Raw genomic sequence first — 27,593 nt, 5'->3', positions numbered from 1 at the left:
ATCTATTGTCATTTGGAATTATGTAAGGATTCTAATGGTATCTCATAACCTGTTCACTTTTATGGTGGAATAAACTCCCAAAGTGAACCTAAAAATATAACACTTATTTTTTGGATAGTTGTGTAAAATGGCCCAAGCTTCAAGTGTATGTCTCGTAGCTAATGGCCACTTTTAAAGACCTACTGATGACTTTTTTCAGCATTGCTCCGTACGCTTTAAAAAAAACTCAGCTGAACGCCAACCGTTACGTATGACAAGATTTGAGAGCAAAATCTAGAGTGAGACACCATAGATGACACACAGCCTTTACCGATATATTTCCGTATACATTGTGAATGGTCTTTAGTTTGACTTTAAAACATATTAGGGTCGCCAGAATTTATGAAATTTTCGATAAAAATTTACTAAAAAAATTGTGATTGTGTGTCTAATTGTTTTTTATAATTTAATAAATATTTTTTATAACCGGTTTTTAATGGTTTCTTCTTCAGGTACCGGTTCGAATGCACTATTACGTACGTCGGATGGAGAACAACATAATTGCGGTGGCTGGGGACATTTGCTCGGCGACGAAGGTGGAGGTAAGCTATTCGTTGGCACGCTTTTTTATTGCTTATTCTGTCGTTATTTTTTACTACAACCCTAATAAAATAAAATAAATAATAATAATAAGAGATTTTTTCAGTGGACTTTTTAGAGGATCCCGGGAAGTGATATCCTGCGGCTTTGTTTCATTTTCCCACATTGAGCCATAAGGTTTTAGTTTCAATTGTACAGTAAAAAGTGGAAATAGTGGACTTATAGTGTTGTGAATTATGGTTCAAATCCTACAATTCCTTTTCACAGCTTACTGGATAGCGCATAAAGCCGTGAAATCGGTGATAGATGACGTCGATGGTCTCCGTATCTCTCCATATCCAACGCACAACGTATGGGAAGTGATCAGGGAACATTTCGATGCTGACACCAGAGCGGATCTGCTTCCACACGCCTATAAGAACTTTAATAAATCGCAATTTGCGGGTATGTGAAAGATTTTTCCTTATTTTTTTGCATTACCAGATTTGGCAACTTTGGGCCAGTCTTGGCCCATCAAGGCTCATCTTGTCCTTTAGTGGTTACCGGGGCCAATAGTTACATGAAGTGAATTACGCCGGGCATTTTGAAGAATGAAGATTGAAGTCTTAGTGGTCTTAGTAGAATAACTGGAATAGCGTCATAGAATACCTCGAGCACTGATCACCGTCCTCGTCGAACCCGTCGCTTGCGATGAAGGGCTCGGCAAGTAAATTAATCCATAGACACAGCCCACCGACTTTGTCGCTGGATCTTCTCAGTGGGTCGCGTTTCCAATCCGATGATAGATTCTGCGAAGCACTGCTCTTGCTAGGGTTAGTGTTTGCAATGTCGTTGGCTCCGGTCACCGTTCTCATCGAACCCGTCGCTTGCGACGAAGGGCTCGACGAGTAAATTAACCCATAGACATAGCCCACTGAGTTTCTCGGCGGTTCTTCTCAGTGGGTCGCGTTTAAAATCCGGTTGTAGATTCTGCGAAGCAGTCCTCTTGCTAGGGTTAATGTTTGCAACGTCGTCGGGTTAGAGTCCCGTGAGCTCACCTACTAGTTCTGTGAATCTAGTATAACAGATATAGAATAATAGAACAGGTAGGAAGAAAAAAGATGTCACAGAATAGCTTTTGTACAATTCGAAACGAAATATTAAATAATTAAATTACGCTAATACCAACATGCTATTTAATTAAAACGTTTATAACATGACAACCTACTGGGTCCCTTGTAACACTCTTCTGCTTATTTCCATTATTCAAATTCATCTGAGACTAATACTTAACTAATAAGTCTTGAGCCCGTAATTTCAGCATATTAGCGTTTACAGTGCTTTTGTTTGATGACGTCTCCAGGTTTAACGGTAAAGCTATCGGCATTGGCATACAAAGGTGACGAGCTATCGAGGCATATCTTCGCCGAAGCTGGCGGTGCGTTAGCGGCTCACGTCGTTGCGCTGGCGAGACGGAGCACCGCCAAAAGACTGAGAGTCGTCTGCGTTGGTTCGGTGTGGAACAGCTGGGACGTGTTGAAACCGGGAATGCTAAATGAGCTTAACGCTAAAAAGGTAATTTGTAACGGCAACGAAAATCAACAAAAACGATGCTATGATTTTTTTTATTGCTTAGATGGGTAGACGAGCTCACAGCCCACCTGGTGTTAAGTGGTTACTGAAACCCATCTACAACGTAAATGCGCCACCCACCTTGAGATATAAGTTCTAAGGTCTCAAGTATAGATGCAACGGCTGCCTCACCCTTCAAACCGAAACGCATTACTACTTTACGGCAGAAATAGGCAGGGTGGTGGTACCTACCCACGCGGACTCACAAGAGGTCCTACCACAAGTAATTACGCATATTATAATTTTGCGGGTTTGATTTTTATTACACGATGTTATTCCTTCACCGTGGAAATCAATCCTGAACATTTCTTGAGTACGTATTTCATTAGAAAAATTGGTACCCGCCTGGGATGAACACTGGTGCATCGCTCAACACGAATGCACCGGACGTCTTATCTTTTAAGCCACGACGACTTCAAATGTTCGTCTAACGAAAACGAAAATCAATAACAGCGACACTATGAATAAAAAGCTTATCGTTATGAATAAATAGCTTATCGTTATGAATAAATAGCGTATCGTTATAAATAAATAGCAGATCGTTATAAAATAATAACGTTACATGTTACGTTATAGGTGAAGTGCGAATTGGAATTGGTACGCTTAAAAGTATCGAGCGCAATGGGAGCGGCCTGGTTGGCGGCTAACAAAATAAACTACGACCTACCGAGAGACGACGAGGCCTTCTGTCAAGTATTCCACAAGTACCGGCCAGATGCAGTTAACGGTGATGCGAAGGTCAAACACAACGGTCAAGTTAATGGGAATTTAAACGGTGTCGAAAACTGCGGTATAACGTTAAGTCTCTTGTAAATTTTCGTTGCGGCGTTGCACGCACACGAATAAGCTAGTTAACATTTCTATGAGTAAATGATTTATATGTGTGAATGTGTGCATGTGCCCGGTTAATTGAATGGTGTATTAGGTCTGGACCAAACATTCGTTTGCTAGCCGGAGAAAGATAGGGTACTTGGCTGCAATCTAGGTTTCCTATGTACGCCTAAAATTCAAATAACAGATAAAATCATACATACCCAGCTCAGACTGCCGAGATGAGCTCTAGCACGGGTGATGTTGTTGGCTGGACCTTTTAGGCCTATGTTTAGTACCCGTTCGCATATGTTTTTTTGTATCACTCGAAATCTAACCTTTCTATTATTGGAAGAGTCCAAACATGGCGTATGACTTTCGTACGTATCTTTCGGCCTACAAACGTCCTTTGTTGAACATAAGCCTTCCCCACGCACGACTGTGTAATAGCAGAATTGTGGAATTCAATTCAAAACCCTTTAACCTATGTTTTTAAAAACGTCCTTGTAAATAGTAATGAGCGTGTGCGTACATCATGACCGAATAGGTAGGAGGTACCTTTGAAAATGAAACAAGATTTTCTATGTAATTTATGTGGTATCAAAGGGCGGTAATCTAATTAATTATTTATAGAGAAACCTTATGTTGTATGTTCGCGATATTGAATATATACACTTATCACTATCACAGCTAAGCTAAAGAAAATGCGAAAGTAACATATTGTGGCGAATTATAATATCTTATTTAAATCTGTTTTGTACAGTACGTTAAAATTATGATTTAATAAGGACTTAATTACTGGGACCAACCAATTTAGTGTCTATGAAGTTTGTTGAGGTTTTCGCGGCCTAGATGTAGTTTTGTAATGGTGCAAACTTTTGAGCATTCGAAATAAGATTCAGTTATAATTATTTTTTTCAAACCTATTGTTACTAAGAACAATTGCAAGAAATGTATCTATATAGTTTATAAAGAAAATATGCTTGGGTATGTTACAAAAAAAAAAGTGCCAAAATATTTTAATTTAGCTCCATTTTAAGCCATTCAAACCGATAGAAACTATTTCATTCGATATAGTGAACATTATGTGTGGTATTTAGGAAATAATGAGAAAACGATTGTGAGTTATTTTATTGATCTGATTAATTGTGGATGACAGATCTGAGAAGTTTTTGTCTATACTAATATTATAAAGAGGAAAGATTTGTTTGTTTGTTTGTTTCGAATAGGCTCCGAAACTACTGGACCGATTTGAAAAATTCTTTTTCCATTAGAAGCTGACATTGTCCCTAATGAAAAAGGCTACTTTTTTTAAAAAAAAATTTTTTTTTTTTGTTTCATATGTGTTTTAATGTTTCCGAAGCAAAGCGAGGGCGGGTCGCTAGTATAAAATATTCTTAAGGCATATGTATGCCTGTTATGTAAAGGTTAGTTTCATATTTAGGGATGGTCTACAACTAAAATTTGCTTAGAAACACGTTCCGGACAATTGTTTTTTAGTCACACCTAACGTGAACATGTGACCTATGACGTTTGTCAGTCGGTGTTCAAGAGCGTAGTATGTGGTGCTAACTGATACCGCATTGTTAGTGTTTCGTGCGACAGTGATGACGCCGAAGTTAGCCGACTGTCTTTTCCAAAGGTCGATGTGCAATATTTATCGGCAGGTACTGTAATCATTATGCATATACATTAATAAAATTTTAATTGTCTATAGTAAGGCTATATGGAAATATTATAATTGTGGGTCTCGTCACAAGGTACCCCGACTGTGATGTGCTCCTCCAGTTACCATTTAACACCAGGTAGATAGTGAGCGTGTCAATTGTAATTTTACGAACAAAAATACATTTAGGGGCTGACCTTAGGATAATCTTTAATATAATATTGTGAATAAGAGTTTAGAATAGTTCCTGATTACATAAATGATAAGACTTATTATAATACACAAACATTTTAAATGTTAAATTTATTATCTGTAATTGAAAATAATTTTGTCTATACAAAAATCTTAAGGTTTTACTATGGTGTCTTATTTATCCTTATTTAATATAATATCCAAAACGTAATTTGTAAATAATGAAATAAAAATTATTACAGTTTAATTTCTCGTTTAATTAATAATTTAATTTAATTAATAATAAGCTTACTGTACCGTGAGAAACAAATATACGTATAGACTAAACAAGATAAAGTTGTAAATACAAGATCGCAATCTTACGAACGGGCCAACCAATAATGTATACGGCTAATTTATATGCTGTCGAAGTGCGAGTGACAGGCGTACCAGCGAAATATCTCTATAACCCACTAAAAAAAAGACCTTGTCAAGAACTTCCGTAATTTCTACACTTGAAAGAATCTCTAAAGCTGCACTAGTAGGTTCTAATCAAATCCGGCTAGGCAGCGTAATGCGCGTTAGCCCGGTAAATGTACACTAGGGTCGTAAGTCTACTGGTATTCTTCACCTCTCTTAGCAACACGATGGAGCCGGCCGACACTTGCACGATAAATCCGTGGATCGCTAAGACATTCATCTTTTAATTTTACAATTTCCAACGATTTGAATAATTTACACTTTTCATAGTTAATTAACGCCCGAAACCAATAACATATCTGCAATCCGAGATTGAAAGCAATCTAGATATGTTAATAGCCATGGATCGATCTTCGATCCGAGTCCCAATAACTAATCTCTACAGCTGCAATCCTTTTTTAACAACGGATAGCCGACGATCCTTTCCCTCTTAACCATTCCGTCTTACGCCGAACTTTAATATTCATTATGGTATGTTCATTTATTTGAAGTCCCAAATATACCATTAAATTTTTTCTATAACTATTTGGATTTAATTATTTATAAAATTGCTACTATAATACACCATATTTGACGTCTAAAAATGTTATAGCTTCTTAGTTTAGACGTTCATGGACGAATAATTTTGTACAGTGAGTAACGGAACGTTACGAAAACAGCCATTGGCATTTAAACAAAAATACGAAAAGTTAGTTTGTATGTACTGTGTTTCTTGTGTTTAATTTTCATTTTGCAATGGATTCTGAAGTGGTAAGTAATTTTGTGACATAAATTACATATGTAAAGTACAATCTAGTGATGAATTGTCCTTTCCCACGCATTGTTTAATGTAGTTAAAAAATACAATAACCTTTTCACTTTTAGGTAAGAGGCAAACCTCTGTCTAAAGATGAAACGAAAGCGTTAATAGAATTGATAGAGAATAGCAGAATAATAACCACCAAGACAACCAACGCCACCAACAACAGCTTAAAAAAAAAAGAGTGGCATTGTATAGCGGAGCGATTTAACGCAAACACAGCTACTTGTCGTCGTACACCGCAACAACTAAGGTTGAAGTGGGAAAATTTAAAGAAGAACTGTCGCAAATACAATACCAAGATAAGGATGAATCGCATTAAGGTTAGTTTGAATCATTATATCACTTACTGCTGTTTCCTTGGACATGACATTTATAAGTGATTAAACAATATTCAATTTCTTTTCCAGACTGGTGGTGGCGTTGCTGAATATATACCTCCAGACGAAATATTGGACAGAGTGGGTTCATTATTAGGAAGCACAGTCAGTGGATTCATAGTGCCATTTGGGGGTGATAGGGAACCAGAAATGTTACTTGCTGGTTGTAGTGACTGTGCTAATATTGACTCCTCTTGTGAAGATGCCAGGGTTTTAAATGTGGAAATTAAAAATAATTCAACCCCACCAGTGTCTTTGGCCAAATCTGTTGTGTTGGACTGTGAGTTGAATGACAATAGTGAGGTTGTGTTGGCTCCAGACGAACCTCACCATGTCACATTTACTACACCTAGAAGAGGTAAAAATAATTTTTAATGTTGTAAAGTATGTATGTGTTTTTAGTGCTCTATGTACATATTATGTGCATTCACTAATACTCATTGTTAAACAAATTGAAAATAAACAGTTTGAGGCCATATGAAGCCTATAAAATCAAAGGCAGCTAAATCCAAGTTTGTCAAATGTTCAGGTAAACTACAAAAATCGGCCCTAAACAAGTAATTACGGATCCTACCGATCCATCAAAGTACTGCTCTTGTTAGGGCCAGCGTTAGCAACACTTCCGGCTTGAGAATCTGAAATAACTTTGTTCGGATAGCTACGATATTCTTTATTTTAAAGCAGATTTATAAAGAATGAGAATATTACTAATAATCTGAATTTCAAATGATAAAACTTCGTTTATTAGTACTTAATACAGGGTAAAAACATTTTTTTGAACTGAATTTGTTAGAGATTTAGCTGCGTTTGTTATAACATGAAAACACTAAGGCGTGTCCAACTAACTAAACAAGATAGCGCCATTGTTAATCCATTTTACGACATTAAGGCGTTTAGCTAGCTGCCTTTGATTTTATAGGCCTCATATGTGAGTCGTCTATTATCAAAGGCGGCAATCTGTACATTTGGACAAAAAATTTTTATTGATATGTCAATACAGATTTATTTGAATATAATCGTCTCCTTCAAAGAATACGGTTCAAAACCTGCATTAAATAAAGGTTAATAGTTAACCTGTTATTTATCTAAGATGTCGTTCCGAAGAGTTTTGTGACTGCCAATGGAATACAAAGTCAATAATTCGTTTTTCTGATTTACCAATCATTGTCCAAAAGTCAGATTGCCGCCTTTGATAATAGACGACTCATGTGTAAAAACCTATTGTTGAACAACAATTCTCAATAAACATTCATATTTAATTCCAGAGAAAAAAAAAAGGAATCGCGATGAAGGAAGATCTGCAAGGAATGTTGCAATAGCTGAGTATTACACAGAAAAGAAAAAAAATTTGAAAAGCAACTTGCTACAAAACAAGTTAAAAAACAAGAACATTAAATTAGAAAATAAAAAATTAAACTTAGAGATAGAAAAATTAAAATTAGAAAATCAAAAATTAAAATTAGAAAATCAAAAATTAAACATAGAGTTAGAAGAAAATTAAGATAAGAAGATAAAAAAATTATGTTAAGATAGTAAATTTAAAGTTCGAAATATTAAATAAATAACTGTAAAAAATATAAAAACTAATTGTAAGCATCTTTTCATTTAAAATTACATCATCATCATCAACCTTTCAGTACTCACTGCTGGGCATAGACCTCACCCTTTATTCAAGTGGATATCAGTGCGATGTCCACTGAACTCTATCAATCAGAAAAATATGGAAGTTTAACATTGAATAGTTTTTTATTACAAAGATAAATAAAACATAATTCAGATACAGATTCATAATTATTTAATATACATATTACACAAATGAAATTTTAAGATTATGAATTTTATTAGTTCTCTTCTGAATTAAAAAAATTATTTATAAGATCAGTTCTTCCACTGATATCTTGCATATCCATATTTTGAGAGCCATCTTCAACATTATTGTCTCCACCCAGTATCTCAACTTCTGGAGGTACTTCCTCAAGGCTGTGATTCCTGCAGATGTTGTGTAATACAGCAGTGGCTATTATCACTGACTGAATTACTGGCTGTGACAAACGGAGTGTTAGTGCTAACACAGGGAAGCGACGTTTCCAGACTCCAAATGTGCTGTACAAAAAAAGAATAGACTATGATCCAAGAATAAAAAAGTAATCTATGTATGTAAAAGTATTCTTCAATTATTACCGTTCAATGGTGTTCCTAGTTTTTATATGTGCTTGATTGTATCTCAGCTCAGCTTCTATCACTGGATTCAAAACAGGAGTCAGCAAGTAAGGTCTGTTGGGGTAGGCACTATCTCCAAGTAACCAATGGTTACCAAACTGACCTGCATCACATTGAGCTGCAAAAAATATTGCATAAAATTATTCATCTGCAAAAAGTAATGATATTGTGGTTTATTCAAACTATAAAATAGTTCACCTCTCAGAACCGAATTGTTAAAAATAGTTGCATCATGTGCAGAACCTGGCCAACGAGCTACAACATTCATTAGTCTCAAATCAGCATCACATACAGCTTGGATGTTATAGGAGAAGTAACCTTTCCTATTCCTAAATTCTTCTCCAACTAAGCGGCCTGTAATATGTGTAAAATGAAAATGATTTAAACTTATTTCACAAAAATTAACATCAATTAAATAGGATGTTAGTTTTACTTTGAACTTACATGGAGATTGTATGCGAATATGTGTACAATCAATTGTTCCAAGAACCCGAGGAAATCCAGCAATTCTGTAAAATTTCTCCGCTCCTCCTTGTTGCACATGTATATACTTATCATACAATCTAGCAATGCATATTGATATGTCTCTCACAATTCTGCCTGCTGTCGATTTCGACACACCAACAAAGTCGGCTATGGAGATGAGCATGGTACCCAATGCATAGAATCGTAACGTCAATAAGAGTTGATGTATTGGAGAAACTCCATGATTCCTGAAAGTTTATAACGAAAGTTTATTGCCGTGTAGATTCAGGTACATGCATAAACCTTGTGTATTATTGAGAAGGTATATACTAACCTTGATGAAGTCACGCGGATAAAAGGTATTATTTCATTTAAAAGCTGATTGACTGCAGGTTTAGATAACCTAAACCTAAAGGTGAACTCGGCATCATCGAGACTCTGCATGTAATTGATTCTTCGGATTTTTCGAGAAGCACGACGTCCCCGAAAGCCGTCGTCGTGAAGAACAATATCATCACTATCGCTATCAGAAGCACTATTATCCCAATCCGATAATTGGCCTAAACCCTCTAGATCACTGTCACTATCACTTGTAACTAATGAAAATGCCATTTTTCTTAGTTTTAAATTAAAAAAAACACAAAATATAAATACTTGAAAATTGTAATCGATCCTAATCTGAGCAATTCCTTGGATCGCAAAAACAGATTGTTCGCCCGATCGAAACAAACGTCAAAATGGAAAGATCGTTTATTAACACACCCTAACTGTCATTTACGTACAGAGGGCAATCCGCAATCTGGGATCGGTCCTCCCAAAGATTGAACATGTTGTAAGATTGCAATCTCGATCTATGGATTGGTTATTGGCACACTTTTAACGAAAAAAGGATTGCGTTTCCAATCTTAGATGGCTAAAAAGGGATTGAGATAGCTTATTAATTTCGGGCGTATGTCTAAGATTCGCTAAGACTAAAAGAAAAATGAATATCTGTTTCCTAAGCATCTCCGATGATCCAAAGGTTCAAATCCCGGTCTAGAAACAATACGAAAGTTGAGAAAGTTTCGGACGTGGTAATACTTTTAATTATAATATATTTATTATTGATGACGTACGACCTTCTAGTCTACCTAAATTTAGGTGGATATTTTTATAACTCATGGACATCGCCAACACCAAAGGCACACAAATCTACTACTAAGGAATGGTAGGGTAATACCCGGTCATTAAATCAAATCAAATCAAATCAAATCAAAAAAATTTTTATTCAACATAAATGAAAGTACATACTTGTTGAACGTCAAAAGAACTACCGCCAATTCACAAGAATTAGCCTCCGTCCTGAGAAGGTGAATGAAGTTAGCCCCTCAAAAAAATTTTTTTTTCTTATTTTATGCTTATTTTCTATTAATTCGTTTGTTCATTATTTGTTCATGATTGTTCACTGTTAATAATTGTTTGTTCTACAGTTATTTATTTAAAAAATATATTTAAAAATATACCTACAAGTTAGCCCCTCTAATGCAATTTTTAATATTTTTTCATCCTTAATGACTCGTAAATATTCATTTTCGATTGTTCTTATATAAAACACGTTTGTTCTCTTACCTATGTGAACTCCCTATCTTTTTTATACCTTCATAACGATAAGTAGGAGGATGGAAAAAATGTATTTGGTCTAACTTAACGCCAATGCACATTATTTCATTTATTTATTTTTTAATTTTTTTAATTAAACTGTATACCAATTAATTGCTCCTTCAGGATTTATATTTGTTTTTTTTTTCTCGATTAACACCGCGTAGAAAGTTTAGGCATTATAGTTGACGCATGCGCAGTACACATATTTTGCATACATTTATTCAACTAATAAAAATAGTAAATTAAACAAAAAACGAGTAATTTCGAAAGAGAACAAACGTGTTTTATATAAGAACAATCGAAAATGAATATTTACGAGTCATTAAGGATGAAAAAATATTAAAAATTGCATTAGAGGGGCTAACTTGTAGGTATATTTTTAAATATTTTTTTAAAATAAATAAATGCAGAACAAACAATTATTAACAGTGAACAATCATAAACAAATGATGAACAAACGAATTAATAGAAAATAAGTACAAAATAAGAAAAAAAAAATTTTTTGACGGGCTAACTTCATTCACCTGTCCTAAGAAGAATTGGCAAGAAACTCAGCGGGCATGTTTTTTTTTTTTTTAATAAGCATTTATTATTTATTATTTTATTAATATTACATTTTTTTTTAAATATGAGTTTTTTACAATGAGTATTATAACGTAACAATTACTACAATATTGAAATGCCCGGAGCGAGCAACTCATTCCCACTTTGTGCAATCTTCTAGATAATCATTGACTTTATAGTAAGCTTTATTGCACAGATGTTCTTTAACAGTTTTCTTAAACCTATGTATATGTAGGTTCTGAACATCTTGTGGGATTTTGTTGTACAGGCGCACAGACAAACACCCGAATGAATTTCGTATCTTATGTAACCTACTCATCGGCACAACAAGCTTGTGTTTGTTCCTAGTATTTCTATTATGTATGTCCGACTTTTTAGGAAACTCCTCAATATGTTTACGAACATACATCAAATTTTCAAAAATGTACTGGGATGGCATAGTGAGAACTTTAATTTCTTTAAATTTCTCCCTCAGGGATTCCCTTGAGTGCATGTTATAAATAGCGCGTATAGCTCTTTTCTGCAGAATAAATATCGTTTCTACATCGGCCGCATTGCCCCATAGCAAAATGCCACCTATGGCATTTTGCTATGGGGCTATGGGCATGACACTTCCACAGTGTCATGTCCTAACATGACACTGTGGAAGTAACTAAAGTAAACTAAACGAGCCGTGTCCGCGTTTGTTAACATTCTAATTTTTTTTACTGCGTATGCTGCAGAGCTGAGCTTACTCGCCAATTTATGAATATGAGGTCCCCATTGCAGTTTGGAGTCCACTGTTATACCAAGAAATACGGTTGACTCAACAAGCTCCAATGATTCCTCAGAAACAATTACATCACTATCCACTTGTCTCACATTTAAAGATGGTCTAATACATTTTAAAGTAAATTTAATACATTTAGTTTTCTTACTATTCAATAATAGGTTATTGATACGGAACCAATGAACCACACACGAAATCGCATCATTCACTTCGTCATAGACTTGTAATTGTCGTTTAATTTTAAATAATAAAGATGTATCATCTGCGAATAATACGACCTCGTGTCGGGACTCAATAAAACTAGGTAAATCGTTTATATATATTAGAAATAAAAAAGGACCCAAAATGGAACCCTGAGGTACACCCATTTTCAACAAGGTACCTGAAGATCTATTACCTTTCACATCTACTGTTTGTATCCGTCCTGATAAATAGGAAGTAATAAGTTCCAATGCACCATCCCTAATACCATAGTGATGTAGTTTCCTCACCAATGTTTCATGTTCAACACAGTCAAATGCTTTGGATAAGTCACAGAAAATTCCAAGACAATCGTGTGATTCCTCCCAAGATTTAAAAATATTTTTGACTAGATAAGCACCTGCATCAGTTGTAGAGCGACCCCTGGTAAACCCGAATTGTTTATTATGAAGCAGGTTATTTGAATTAAAATGTTCTAAAAGTTGTGTCAAAATTATTTTTTCAAAGATTTTACTCAACGTAGGGAGTACTGAAATAGGTCTATAGTTAGAGGGGTCATCAGTACTACCAGATTTAAAAAGAGGAATCACTTTACTATGTTTCATTAAGTCAGGAAATACACCACACCTAATACAATCATTAAAAATGCTAACAAGATGAGAAGCAATAATGTCTATTACAGACTTCAAAATCTTTACTGATATTCCCCACAAGTCAGCTGTATTTTTTACATTAAGGCTATTAAAACTTTTTATAATATTGCTTGAATTAATTTTCTTAAATTTAAAAATTTCATTACATTTGTTGACATGTTTATGCAATAATATTTCAGCTGCTGTGGGGGATGAATTTAGAGAAGTGGTAGTTGAAACTGGAATGTCAGAGAAAAACTTTTCAAAAGCATTAGCCACATCTTCATGACTGGTTACCAATTTATCATCTATTTTTAATGAGAATTCTTGGTGGCTATTTCTGACTTTTCCACTTTCTCTACCAATGATGTTCCAAGTCATCTTTATCTTGTCAGGGGCATTTTTTATTAAATCACTTAAATGTAAAGATTTTGCCGCTATACAAACTTTTCTAAATACTTTTGAATAGTTCCTGACATATTGATGAAATGTTTCATCATTATTATAGGCTTTTTCAGAGTACAGATCATATAACTTTTTTCTACTTTTGTACACTCCGGTGGTGGCCCACTCGCTGAACATTGTTTTGTTTTTTAATGTTACAGTTTTAGGAATAAATACATCAGCAAAGACCAAATTAATTTTCTCAAACATATTCTGGTATGACAAATTTGGGTTATGGTTATAAATAATTTCTGAATGTTCTTGCTTAATATTATTTCTAAACTTCTCAATTCGTTTTTTATTAATAGGAACAATCACAAGAGTATTTTTATCTATAGAATTGATATTAGATTCAAAAGACACAAATTGTCCACTATGATCTGATGTTAACTGATTAATAATTTTTTTGTTAATCGGTGTTACATTTGTAAATATGTTATCTAAACATGTTGCCGATGTGGTCGTTGTCCTAGTAGGCTCTAAAAATAAGTTTGGGAGGTTATATGACTTTAACAGTGTTCTGAATCTAATAGTGGTATTTGTGTTTTCTAAAAGATTAATATTAAAATCACCACATACAAAAATTTGTTTATTAGAAACAGAAAGCTTCAGCAATACATTTTCCAAAATATTTTCAAAAGAATCATATAACGCATCAGGAGGTCTGTAGACGCAGACAACAATGAGGTGCTCAAGCTCAACACAGGAAATTTCAATAATTCTCTCAACAGAGAGGGCCACTACATCCTTTCGTTCCTTACATTTCAAACATTTACTAACGAGAATCAGTTTATAATTATATTAATCATTTTAATGTGTCTCTTGGAAGAGTAATTACAGGCATAGCAGGGCTAAAATTGAAACCAAGAACTTAAATATCGGTTGACATAATTCTTAACGAACCTAAACTGCTTAGCAGTATATTTCTAGATAAAAGTAGTAACGCTTAAATGGAAAATATTATGCGCTAAAAATAACCACGAAAATTTTAACGTTATAAGTTGAGCAGTACTACTCTTTAGCTGTCAATGCACTGCAGCTGTCGCTTGTCAAAGACACAGACGAAATGTCAAGTGCGGAAAGCAAAAACAATCAACAATGAATTTAAGGCTTTTCCGTATTTTTAAAACAAATACTATATCCAAAATAAACTACAGATGTACTAGTCGTGTTGTGCCAATACTAAATAACTACAAAAGTAACAGTGATGACAATCAAAGCTCTTACTTTAGATGCATTTTAGGAGCCACTATAGGGTTTATAGGTTATTTTAGTTTACGTGAAAAAGTAACAGCTGCTACAATTGTAAATGATTTGAAAGGACGAAGGGAGAAATATAATTTTATTGCTGACGTTGTGGCAGTTTCGGCGGCGTCTGTTGTGTATATAGAAATAGTAGACGGACGAAGAATAGATGCGTTTACCGGTAAAAAATTAAAGATATCCAATGGCTCGGGATTCATCATTAAGGAAGACGGGCTGATATTAACTAACGCTCATGTTGTAGTCAATAAGCCTAATGCAATCGTCAAAGTTAGATTAACTGTAAGTATTTGTTGCGACATCTTCAATTCAATAAACAATTTCTATTGGCATATGTAACCATAATAAATGGATAAGAACTACACGATCATTAATGATACCCGAGAACCTTATGAATCTTATTTTATTTGTAGACAGACCATGCAAACTATGTGATGGTCTGTGGTCAATGTTGTTCAGGGATGCCAGCAACGGCTGGAACACTGCCAAGGCTCTGATTACTTGGCTTTATGATGGTGTGACTTCTATGACGAACAATACTGTGTAATTTAACCTGTAAAATAGTCAGTTACTCAAAGTATAATTGAGACTGCTTAACAGACATTGATGTTGATTTGCTCTGGTAACTACTTCATATTTAATATTAAGTGAGTAAGTAGGCTAGCTTCTTTACAAATTAACAGGAATTAAAAAGATGATAAAGTTACCAATTCCTTGATGCAACCCTTACTTGGATAAGGTAGGAAATGCTTTGCGGTAGAGCCTTAAAAATATTCTTAAGGCCACAGTCTGCTCCCAACATCTACAGATCATCAAGTTCCATATACCCAGCAAGCCCTCTAGACACGGGGACGTCGTAGGAGGTTAGGCCCTTTGCTTGAAAAAAAGGTAGGAAATGCTTTATACCAATTAGGTTTTGTTTACATGCAAATAAAACAAATTGTTAGTGTCTCTGCAATTATTAAATTTGTTGATTGGTAAATTTCAGGATGGATCAACACACGAAGCCCTCATAGAACACTATGACCTACAATCAGATCTAGCAACACTTCGTATACCAGTTAAAGGACTACCAACAATGAAACTTGGTACTTCTGCTGATCTCAAGCCTGGCGAGTGGGTTTGTATTTGTTATGTACTGTGTGATGTAATAATATAATAACTAAAAACTATATAATAATTGAGAAAGTTAACCTATATTAAGGCAGTATAAATATAGTAAAAACAGTAAAAAAATAAATAATACAGTATATATAAATACAGTAAACATATATAATAATAAAATACATAATATATAAATAGAGTAAAAATATCTTGCACTACTACTGGCATATTCTTTTCAATCCGAATGATGTAATAAAATTGTATTGGGACCTTCTTGCTGTTTCTTCAAACTTCTGTGGGCTCGGTGGAAGATCTTACCTTTCGTCGTAATTTCCACAGGGGTATAATTATCACAGAACTTCTTTCATTAAGCCCAAGAAAAGGGAAGAGATGGGTGGTGCAATTCTAAGCCGACATGATTTTCTTCAGATTTCACAAGTCATAGACATTATTGAAACTACCATTACTGCTTAAGCTCACTATTTTTATATCATTTTATTATTTCCAACATTTATTTCCAACAGCCACAGAGGTTGTTATTCTCCTACTAAACTCGCATAATATTTCATTAAACTTAATTTAATTAGCACAATATTCAAATGTCGTGACCACGAAAACTGTAAAATCTTTGAGACGTGGAATATATAATGTAATGGTAATAAAGAAAGCGAAATTGAACCGTAAATGTATTTTTAACTAGCCGACCCGGCAGACTTCGTAGTGCCTCCATCGATAAATAAAATACCTAAACTTTTGTATGAAATATACTAAAAACAAACAAAAAAAATCCGTCCGACGGGAGACACTTCAAAGGAAAAACAAAATTGTTATTTTTATTTCATTCCTAGCATTTTCATATTTATTTACCATTTAAAACTTCCCTGGACTTCCACAAATAATTCAAGACCAAAATTTGCCAAATCGGTCCAGCCGTTCTCGAGTTTTAGCGAGACTAACGAACGGCAATTCATTTTTATATAGATATATAGATAGGTAGAAGATGTATTTTTAATTACCTACGAAATGATAAAACCAAAGGGTCAAGTGTCATATAGCTACAACTTATTATTACAGGTGGTGGCTATAGGAAGTCCCCTTGATTTGAGCAACACAGTCACAGCTGGTGTGGTGAGTTCTACTCAGAGAGCTGGAAGCGAACTTGGCTTACAAGGTCAGAGTGCTGCACATTTCTTTTTCAGGTTTTTTTGGTATTTTATTTTTCCTTCCTGACGAGTAACAACACTGTCTACCTGGACATTAACTGGTTATCAGAGACCGAATTCCGGAGACCAGATTCCGAATCGTTTTTTTATGAAACTTTGTATAATATAAAACGACAATTTCGTCGAAAATGAGAACATGCACTATAATCTGTTAATCTGCAAACTAGGTTTATGGAGATTACGTTTACGTGACGAGAATCGGCAGCCGGCAGAATTACTTTTGGCATTATTGGCATTTCTACGCAATGGTGACCACTGGCCATCAGGTGGTCCATATACGAATTCCCAACTACAGTTCATAAACTAAAACAAAGCAAATGTTGAGTGACATATTATTATAATTTTGAAACGCTAGAAATTTAAAACGCTAATGTGGCTTTTTTATCGCTCAAGCTGGGTAGACAAATTTACGGCCCACCCGGTGCTAAGTGATTACCGGAGCCTATGGACATCAAAAACGTCGCCACCCACCTTGAGACATGAGGTCTACATCTCGGTTTTACAGAACAACAGCTGTGCCGCCCTTCAAACCGAAACGCATTACTGCTTCACGACAGAAATAGACAGGGTTGTGGTACCGTGTGAGCTCACCAGACGCCCTACCACCAGTATTTCTTTCGTTTTTCAGACAGAAATATAGTCTACATACAAACAGATGCTCCGATTACATTCGGTAATAGCGGGGACCTCTTGTCAATCTTGACGGCGAAGCTATAGGCATTAACAGCATGAAAGTCACCTACGGAATATCGTTTGCCATACCCATAGATTATGTAAAGGAATTCTTGGCTAAACGTATGTATTTTAAACTGTTTATTTTTTATCTATATATTAATACGTGAAGCTAAAACTTTGTATCCCTTTTTACAAAAATTGCGCGGACGGAGGAGTATGAAATTTTCCACACTTAGAGAATATAGAGAAGAAGTGCACAATGCTAATATGTTTTTAAAATAATGCATAAAAGATACATTAAATCAATAAAGAAAACATTACACACCCTACATACCATGTATTTGACGCACACACGCATGCTTACTATTTATTTATTGTCAAACTTTTGTTCTTGACGTCTGTGGTCAAATTGAGAATAGATTAAATATTGTTTGTTTTTATTAAAAAAATTTATAGTGTAGCCTTGGCAAAATTTGTGATTATAGAAGTATAAAACACAATCATAATAGTGTACAAACTTAATAAACAATTCCAATTAATTATAGTCGAATTTCGACTATTTATTGGGTACCAACATGTTATACATCAGCACAGAACATTACAGGTATCATATACATTGATTTCACACTAAATGCTAACACAGTTACAGGTACCGACTGCATGCATTGATAAAAAAAGCGGTGCGTTGTATAAAAAAACAAAAACTATAAATAACATTACATTAAAATCTTACTTAATTACACATTTACTACCAAATACGTCCAAATCCGTACCAAATCTATTACTTAATTGAAAAACCTCATTGAGCAAGGTTGTAGACTTCTCGTCTATTATTATGTTTTGTAGCTAACCATAGACAATGAATATGAATGATGAATGTCGTTACACCTAAACTTCTTGTAGGCTACATTGAGTATCAATGAATATATCGTCGTTGGAAATTTAAAATCTCCTATGTGACAATTTTGGACCAAAATGATGTTTTCATGTATTATGAAAGTTATTTTGAATACCTATACTCAGCAAAAACTCCCATGTGCATATCTCAATATTTCACTTTATTACGGATTGCTTTTCAAAGTATCCTATGTGCTTAAAAAATATTTGCATATTCTTTTTTCAGGTGGTAGTATTATTAGATTTTCTCGAAAAGTACATTATACACATAGGAGATTTCAAATTTGCAATGACGATATTATATTGATAAATGCTTTCCATGGGTTAGACTCTTGAATCATGGAAACGGACCGGTCTCTACTCACTGCCTGGCTGCCTCTATGTTATTGTGAGGTTTATTGGGTGATGACGGAGGAGGTGTGTGTGTTGTTGATTGTCCGTTGTGCGCCCTTTTTCGGACACCTCATCGGAGCCGTCAATAAAACATTACTTATAATTACATGTTTATTCGCGTCAGCGACTGTCAGCGTCTGTTGCTCATTACTATATATCAAGCAGCTAAGCGGGGCGGGGTATCATTCCCGTACATTATAATTCATTCAGGAAGCCCATTAGTCCAGCCTAATATCAATGTATTTATTTAGCTTGAGAGTTTGCAACTTTATCCCGCTGCAAAATGACACAGCCTAAAATCTACTGTCGCCCGTAAAGATTTTAATAACATGAAATAAATTTTTAATTGATGACTAAATGCTCCAAACTTACTAACAGTTACGTACCCACATCACTCTACTAATCTAGAAAACGATTAGGTAATATCACGACTTAATTCATTTCGATCATCCACTCTCTACTAGATGGCGTTATTGTGCCAATCCCTAGTTTCACTAATCGTCTACAGATGTCTCTAGACCTTAAAAGACAATAGACCTTAAAAGTTGTACTCATGAATGTTTGACCCCTTTGAATACTGACTTTAAATCGATTTGTAGATAAAACCAAGTCTCCTCAAGTCTCGAAGCGTTACCTCGGCATCACCATGCTCTCATTAACGCCGTCCATACTCATGGAGTTGAAGATGAGAAATCCCGAGGTAAATATTGTTTATTTTCTATGATATCCATTCAGAGCGAAACGCATTATTCGCATCTTAAATAACCATGTTTATGTTTGACATCATGTCTAGGACGGAGGTACTCGATGTCAAAAGAGCCCAATAGCCATTCAATACCAGGTGATTTCAGAGACTTTACACAGCTATACAAAAGCTACTCTTTTTTTTCCTACCTAAGCTGATAGCCTTGAGAGGCCTTGAGTGTCTCATCGTAGCCCTAGCGTGTAGGTGAGCTCTCGGGGCTCAAACCAGGAGGCGTTGCTAACACTGGCCCTAGCAAGAGCAGTGCTTGGTAGAATCTACCACCGAATCGGAAACGCGACCCACTGAGAAGATCCGGCGAGAAACTCAGTGGGCTGTGTCTATAGGTTAATTTGCTCGTCGAGCCCTTCGTCGCAAGCGACGGGTTCGGCGAGGACGGTGACCAGTGCTTGAGGTACCTACCTAAAAGCACCGTTAATGGATCAGGAGGATCCGTAATGACGTGCTTAGGGCGACGTCGACTGTTTACCATTCTGTCCACAGGATCGGGTATGTAATTTGTGGCGGCTACGACAAAAGGGTTTTCGTCTCGTGCCGCCTTTTAAAAGTGGCGCAATGATGCCGACTGTAAATACTTACTGACTGAGCTCCAGGTCATCATGGAAGAAGCATCTGCGAAGTCTGTTTGTCATAGAAGTTGGTCGTTTTACTGCCCATACCAAGATGTATTGCTGCTGTGACTTTAAAAATCTGATGACCTTCGAATCCTTGAGTGATTGTTACTGACTGACACGGTGGTGCGGTAGTTGGCGGCCCTGACTGTTGCACCAAGGGTCGTGGGTTCGATTCCCACATCGCGCACACATTTTGTTATGAATAGATTTGTTTGCTCTTTGTCTGGGTGTTCATTATCTATATATGTATAAATTTAAACATATGTTTGTCAGTATTTGGTACTTAAAACACAGAGAACCCTAAATTGGGGTTGGATGACCGTGCGTCATTTGTTTGTGCATTATTATTATTATTTAAAGAAAAAACATATGAAAAATTTCTTTTGTAGATGCCAACCGATATTCAACACGGTATCCTTGTATGGAAGGTCATAATTGGATCTCCGGCTTTCAAGTAAGTACTGCTTGCTCTACGTCATAGTAATGGCGTTCAAAGCTTGAGAGTGCGAACCGGTCGTGGCATAATGGCTCGTGGCCAAGGTTCGAATCCAGGTGTACTGTAAAGTCCGCGCGGGTAGGTACCACCACCCTGCCTATTTCTGCCGTGAAGCAGTAATGCGTTTCGGTTTGAATGGTGGGGCAGCCGTTGTAACTATACTTAGACCTTAGAACTTATATTTTCTCAAGGTAGATGGCGGCATTTACGTTGTAGATGTCTATGGGCTCCAGTGACCGCTTAACATCAGGTGGGCCGTGAGTTCGTCCACCCACCTAAGCAATAAAAAAAAAGGTGTGAGTGATTTTTGTATTGACATGTATTGACTATTGACTCCTTATTGGGAAGTTCACGGCTTTAGTGCTTATGAAGTAAGAAAAGTAAATGCCGCTGCTAGCTTTATAGACCTCAAGCCTCACTTATGACAGCATGTCCAGCCTCTTATAGGGTCATATGCCTATTAAACCTGATAGACCTCAAGCCTCACGTATGAGAGCATGTCCAGCATTCTATAGGAGTATAATACCTATTGGTTCATTTTCGTTGTTTTTCACTGTTTATAGTGAAATTATTGTCGTAACTATTTTTAAATAAATACTAAAGCACTCATTTAAAGCTTTCCTTCGTTAAGAACGGTTAGCTGGTAGAAAACTCAATTGTTGAGTTAAGCTCGCCATTTTTTATATCTTACGCAATTATTGTAATATTAACTGTGTGTACAATAAAGAATAAAGAATAAAGAACTAAATGTTTGAATCGAAATTAAGATAATTTAATCAAAATCTATCCAATATTTTTTGGGTGCACTAACGGTAGACCTCTATCGTGTTATTTATACAGATTTGTCCAATCACTGATACAATATCCTGCCTATTTCTCATCCGTTGGAAGGAGTCATCCGTTGGGCTTAAAGGGCGGGACAGTCGGACCTCATGTCTCAAGGTCACTGACGGGCTTGCTCGTCATGCGACATAAAGGCCTCACGTTGCCGCGTTAACTCTTCAAAGGACTTGGCTAATAGAGAGCAGTGGTTCATATCCACTTTGAGACCGGGGTAGCTACCGGCGCGAGCTCACCAGATCAATGATGAGTGTGTGATGTGATCTTTCAGCGGGGGCCTACAACCAGGCGACATTGTAGTCAAAATAAACGGAAAACCTGTTCACAATACAACCGACATATACAACATTCTAGAAAGTACGACGGGGAGTTTGAAGATTGACGCCGTCAGAGGGCGCCAGCAGATAAACCTGACCATTGTTCCAGAGATACACTGATATAGTCTTCGACGTGGTTTTTTTTGAGCGAGCATACGGCTCACTTGATGATGAGTGGTTGCCGTCGTTCATGGAAGACAGTAACGTCAAGGGCAGAGCCAAGCCACTGCCTACTTAATAATCACAGTAATCTTTCATATAACGCGGTGCTCTTTAAGCGATTTCAGCCCGCCATATTTATAATTAATTTCGCGTATCTTTGCACGTTGTGACAATTGTGTTGTTATAAAATTAAATTAATTCATTAAATTTTTGTTCTTAGTTTTTGAACTATATTGTATTATAATTGTATATATATAATAATATATTGCATTTGTACATAACGCGTTATACAGCAGCAAGGTCATACAAGCGCGTTATGCGAGAGTACTACTCGTACTACAACGTGTTTTGCTATAACGCGGAATTAATCTACCGCGTCATAGGGAGTGTTACAGTACTCCCTGCTAATCTAGTCTGAAGAAAGGCATGTCATAGCGCTAATAAAATTTAGACAAAAGTTTATTTTATTATGACAAATTGACGTTAAAACAACCTTTATATGTAAATTATTGGTTTTGTTATTCATGCCTCTATGATATATGTATATAGATATGTATTTTTGTATATATATATATATATATTTATTCAAGCTTACCAGCGAAGCTTGTAGTAATAAATGCCTACATCTAATCAGGTGTTTGTTTATTAACCATAAAATATGGATACGTGAACGCCTGGAAATGGCGCTAAATCACTTTTATTGACCACACCAAGCTTTAATGGGTTTTTTTTCAATGTCTGATAATTACGCGATATGAAAAAGTGATGCACAATTTTAAGTGGAATACTGGAATGTCGTTATTTGTTAAATGTACCGCTTACAAAACGCGGTCGAATGTTATTTGAACGATTGTGACGTCATTTGGGGTCATAACAAGGAAATGTATAATCTGTGCTAAAAGACAGCGACTCTTCAACTATGACATAATATTTAATGCGAACACTATGTTTTGTTTCAAGTTGTAGATGTTTTTAACTCCGATTCTTTTTTTTTTTTTTAATATTTATTTAAAATAATTGTTTGTGAAGCGTTTTTAAATAAAAATATTGAAATTGTTTTATTTACATTTGTTTTTCCTTGAAATTAGCTGTGTATTTGTTTTTAATTTTAGACCGAAAGATTCTGTAGAACTAAATAGCTAACTGTTTGTTAAATATTCGTGGATAACGACATTATACATCAGCATTTAGCGGGTTCGGCTAAATGGCTATTTGGTTTAAGAAACATTTTTGCAACTTTACAGGAGAGCCATTTAAAGTTTAAAATCTGGAAAAAATATCATGACAAATAATCTTCTTCAACTATTTGAATAGAGTAAACCTAATTGAAGTTTAATTAAAAACATCAAACTGTTGATGGTAATCACTACATAGTATAAAACAAAGTCGCTTTCTCTGTCCCTATATCTGTCTGTCTCTATGTATGCTTAAATCTTTAAAACTACGCAACGGATTTTGATGCGGTTCTTTTTAATAGATAGAGTGATTGAAGAGGAAGGTTTATATGTATAATGATATCCATTAAATAGTGGAGAAATCAATAATAAATTACAGTTTCCGAAGCGAAGCGAGGGCGGGTCGCTAGTATCAAAACAACGCACCTTTAATTACAAAGACAAAGGCCGCGTATTAAGCGAAATGAAGCGAACTAAATATTTTAAATTTCAACCCTCGATTTGATGAGTTCTCGATATTCCGTTGTGTTTCAAGCGCCATAACGGGTATACTGTATCTTTCAATTGCAAATCGGGATGAGAACCAGCTAGATAATAGTGTGTGTTGTGTGTGTGTGTGTGTGTGTGTGTGTGCGTGCGTGTGCGTGTGTGTGTGCGCGTGCGCGATAAAAATATTGACTCAAATATATATTTTTTGGAAATGTCGAACATCTTACAACAAACTTACACACAAAGGCGATGCGAATAATTAAAAACGGCCTATAGACATATTGCTTAAAGTTACGAATAAACGTCTAAAATATAATATAAAGCTTAATGACTTCAATAACTTGTGCTTAAAATAGTGACGGATAAATAATGATAATATTATGTAGTCATTGAAAAATTAAATATTGTCTTTTGGAAACGAAAATAAAGTTGAATATTTGTGATCTGGTGATAGGACCTCTTGTGGGTCCGCGCGGGTAGGTATCACCGCCCTGCCTATTTCTATCGTGAAGCAGTAATGCGTTTCGGTTTGAAGGGTGGGGCAGCCGTTGTAACTATACTCGAGACCTTAGAACTTATATCTCAAGGTGGGTGGCGCATTTACGTTGTAGATGTATAGTTGTACGTATAGTTGAGCTCTCTGGGCTCAAACCAGGAGGCGTTGCTAACACTGGTCCTAGCAAGATCAGTGTTTCGCAGAATCTACCACCAGATCGGAAACGCGACCCGCTGAGAAGATCCGGCGAGAAACTCAGTGGATCAGCGAAGCACCAACCTTGCCAGGCTATTGTTACTAAATTTTCTCAAGCTTAGTTCCGTGGGCTCGTCTCGGTGAAGCTAGCATAACACCTCGAGGTTAATAACACAAGGTAAATCATGATGTTTTTTCTCCTACCTACGCCGAAAGTTCGGTTTTCCTCCCGCTGTACAGGGAAGAAAGTGTAACTTTTCCTCCCTGGGTACTGACAAGTGCGCATGCGCTTTAGTGTCTACGTCTGCTCTCACGCACCTAAAATTCTCCGCCATTGTTGTGCTCGGGTAATTTGCAATATTGTGTTTAGTGTAAAACTGAAATAAACAAAAGGCAATAAAAGTTAATAGTGAAGTATTAAACAAAGATGAGTTTATCAGACAGTTCTTATTTAATTAGTATAGTAGTAGTCTATTTAAAAATAAAAAAACAGTTAAATTGTTTTTTACAAGTATATGGGGGGACTACGTCCCCCCTTCACCCCTAAACCCCACCGGGGCTTCGCCCCCGGACCCCGGCACGGTACTCCACGAACTTTCGGCCTGGTAGGAGAAAAAATAGTATATGCACCGCAGGAATAAAGTAGGATATCTTATCCCGCGTGAGTGGCAACTTTACACCCGGGAGGAAATGTTCTACTTTTCTCTCTTGGTGCACAATGTACTATTGTACACACCTCTGGGATAGAAAAGGATAACAGGGAAACGTGTAAATGTTAGTAAAAAAAGGATTGTTTCCGCCCGGGATCGAACCGGGGACCTTGTGCGTGTGAAGCACACGTGATAACCACTACACTACGGAAACTTATAGTTGACTTGTGAATTTAGTGTTCCAATACAACTTCATCTGCTATCATTTTTATACGATACAAAATAAAAGCATCACTTTCGATTGAAATAAAAATTATCGTCAAACTGAAGCTGACTTAAACATAGCTGAAGCCACGAAATAAAATGCTTCGTTCGTTCGGACATTGAAAGAAACTTCGAAGACCCTGGTATAATAAGAAACCTACCAAGGTTCGAATCAGGGATCGAATTTCGATCGATATTCCCAGAATATTATTTAATTTAACAAAATAATCAGATCAGATGTGTGGACGAGCTGACGGCTCACCCGGCAGTGAGTGGTTATCGAAGCCCTTAGATATCAACACCGTAAATACCACCACTCTTCTTGAGACATAGTTGTGAAAATTCTGACTCCGGGCGGAGATCGAATGTCAGGTGAGAGAGTGCAAAGGAAGCCGTTTCCTGGGTAGGTCCCTAAAACCTCCTTAGAACCGTGGTCTGCTCCAAACTTAAGCAGACCGTCAAGTCTAGGAGAGTCTAGTCAATTCGCGCCTAGGAGACACATACTCCATGTGCAGGGACGTCTTAAACTAGGCTGGGACCCTTGGGCACACAAGAATTTGAGGCTCTTTTGGAAAGTAAAAAAAACAAATTATAATAACATTTTTTACTGAATATGTATGACCATTTATTATAGGTAATCAAATACAGTATGATATAATAATTTTTTTTTTTTTTTTTTTATGATTGAAGGATTACTGGTGGCCCGGAGGCCTTTCCAGTTTCACCAGGACAGGTGGGCGAGCAAAGGCTCAGCCAGGAGGGGTGGGATTTGCTAACAGCTACCCGAGCGCCTCCGAAGGAGACCTAACAACTCAAGAGTAGCTGCTTCGCGAATGAATCTACTACCGGATCGGAATCGCGACCCGCTGAGAAGATCCGGCGAGAAACTCAGCGAGCTGATTCATGGGTTAGGTTGCACGGCGAACTCTTTGTCGAGTTCGACGAGTACGGTTACCGAGGTCCCTAAGCCTGCTCCTAGAGCTGAAGGCGTCTAGTGCAAAGGTTATTGGATCTGAGGGATCCGTAAGGACGTGTCTAGGGCGTCGACGGTGACTGGCTCCTGCATGATCAGGATTCGGGGAGTAGTCAGCGGCGGCTATGATAAAGCGATTATCATGACGCATAGCCTTATCGAAGTACCGTTCCGACGCTGACTTCATGTATTTCTGGATAGATTCGAGGCCCAGGTCGTCGTGTAGGTCAACGTTCCTCACGAACCACGGAGCTCCGACGGCTAACCTGCAAAAGCGGGATTGTAGAGATTGAAGGGTGTCTATGTGTGTGCGGGCCGCGTGAGCGAACACCACACTCGCGTAAGTCATGACGGGCCTTATGCAAGTTTTGTAAAGTGTCACCTTGTTCCGAAGGGACATTTTACTCCGCTTACAGATAATGGTGTAGAGTCTACCGAGAATAAACGCGGCACGGTCACGGACTGATTTTATATGCGGGCGGAATGTCATCGATGCATCCAGGGTAACGCCCAGGTACTTGACCTTCCTGGCCCAGGGTATGGATTGACTAAAGAGAGTAATCGGGGGTGTGAGATTCCTCCTCCTAATACGGGAGGAAATCCGTGTGGAGCTTCCCCTTTGAAATAGCACCGCAGTACTTTTCGCTGGGTTGATGTCTATGCGCCATTTTCGGAACCACTGTCCTAGGGCTAGGGCTGCGCTCTGAAGCTTCTTCGCGATTAGGGACTTGTTTCTACTGGAAAAGTAAACAGTCGTGTCGTCGGCGAATAAAGCTAAATGGGTCGGCGGCGACCGGGGAATATCGTTAACGAATAAGCTAAATAGGAGGGGTGAGAGGACAGAGCCTTGCGGGACTCCAGCTGTGAGAGGTCGTGGGGAGGAGCGGGTTCCCTCGACTCGATATCGAAAAGAGCGGTTCGACAAGAAGTCCCGTATGATGAGCACGAGACTATCCGGCACGCCCATGTTGAATAGTTTGAAAATCAAACCGTTGTGCCAGACTTTGTCGAACGCTTTTGCGACGTCGAAGAAGAGAGCTCCCGTGTATAACGGTTTTGGTCGATTAAGCCCCACAAGAATGTGCTCCGTGAGGCGGTGCACCTGTTGAACGCATGAGGGATTTGTACGGAATCCGAATTGTTCATCGATGAGAATGCCCTTGGATGAGACG

The 27,593-nt window shown here is 36.8% G+C and overlaps 2 protein-coding genes and 1 non-coding gene across 3 annotated transcripts; 2 read left to right on the top strand and 1 right to left on the bottom strand.

Moving 5' to 3' along the window:
* The first annotated feature begins 475 nt into the window (after positions 1-475).
* On the top strand, positions 476-22,277 carry HtrA2 (HTRA2-related serine protease). The gene is given in 12 exon segments (XM_089738874.1): positions 476-581; positions 847-1,023; positions 1,922-2,133; positions 2,767-2,980; positions 14,676-14,977; positions 15,684-15,815; positions 16,874-16,970; positions 17,651-17,701; positions 17,704-17,817; positions 19,587-19,687; positions 20,754-20,818; positions 21,972-22,277. Coding segments are annotated over 12 exon segments (1,737 nt in total). The 3' UTR covers positions 22,138-22,277.
* On the top strand, positions 5,917-8,083 carry LOC114244297 (uncharacterized). The gene is made up of 4 exons (XM_089738873.1): positions 5,917-6,067; positions 6,182-6,439; positions 6,527-6,854; positions 7,762-8,083. The coding sequence occupies exons 1-4, from the start codon at positions 6,053-6,055 to the stop codon at positions 7,995-7,997; spliced, it is 837 nt and encodes a 278-aa protein (XP_089594999.1). The 5' UTR covers positions 5,917-6,052; the 3' UTR covers positions 7,998-8,083.
* A 3,048-nt stretch (positions 22,278-25,325) lies between the features above and the next one.
* TRNAV-CAC (transfer RNA valine (anticodon CAC)) lies at positions 25,326-25,398 on the bottom strand. Its single transcript has one exon. It is a non-coding gene; the product is annotated as a tRNA-Val (tRNA).
* Between the last annotated feature and the right edge of the window lie 2,195 nt (positions 25,399-27,593).

Source organism: Bombyx mandarina, chromosome 26 (assembly GCF_030267445.1).
Source record: "Bombyx mandarina strain Sakado chromosome 26, ASM3026744v2".
Classification (NCBI taxonomy): domain Eukaryota; kingdom Metazoa; phylum Arthropoda; class Insecta; order Lepidoptera; family Bombycidae; genus Bombyx; species Bombyx mandarina.
Note: the sequence above shows the minus strand (reverse complement) of the source record. Positions and strands in the feature narration are given on the sequence as shown.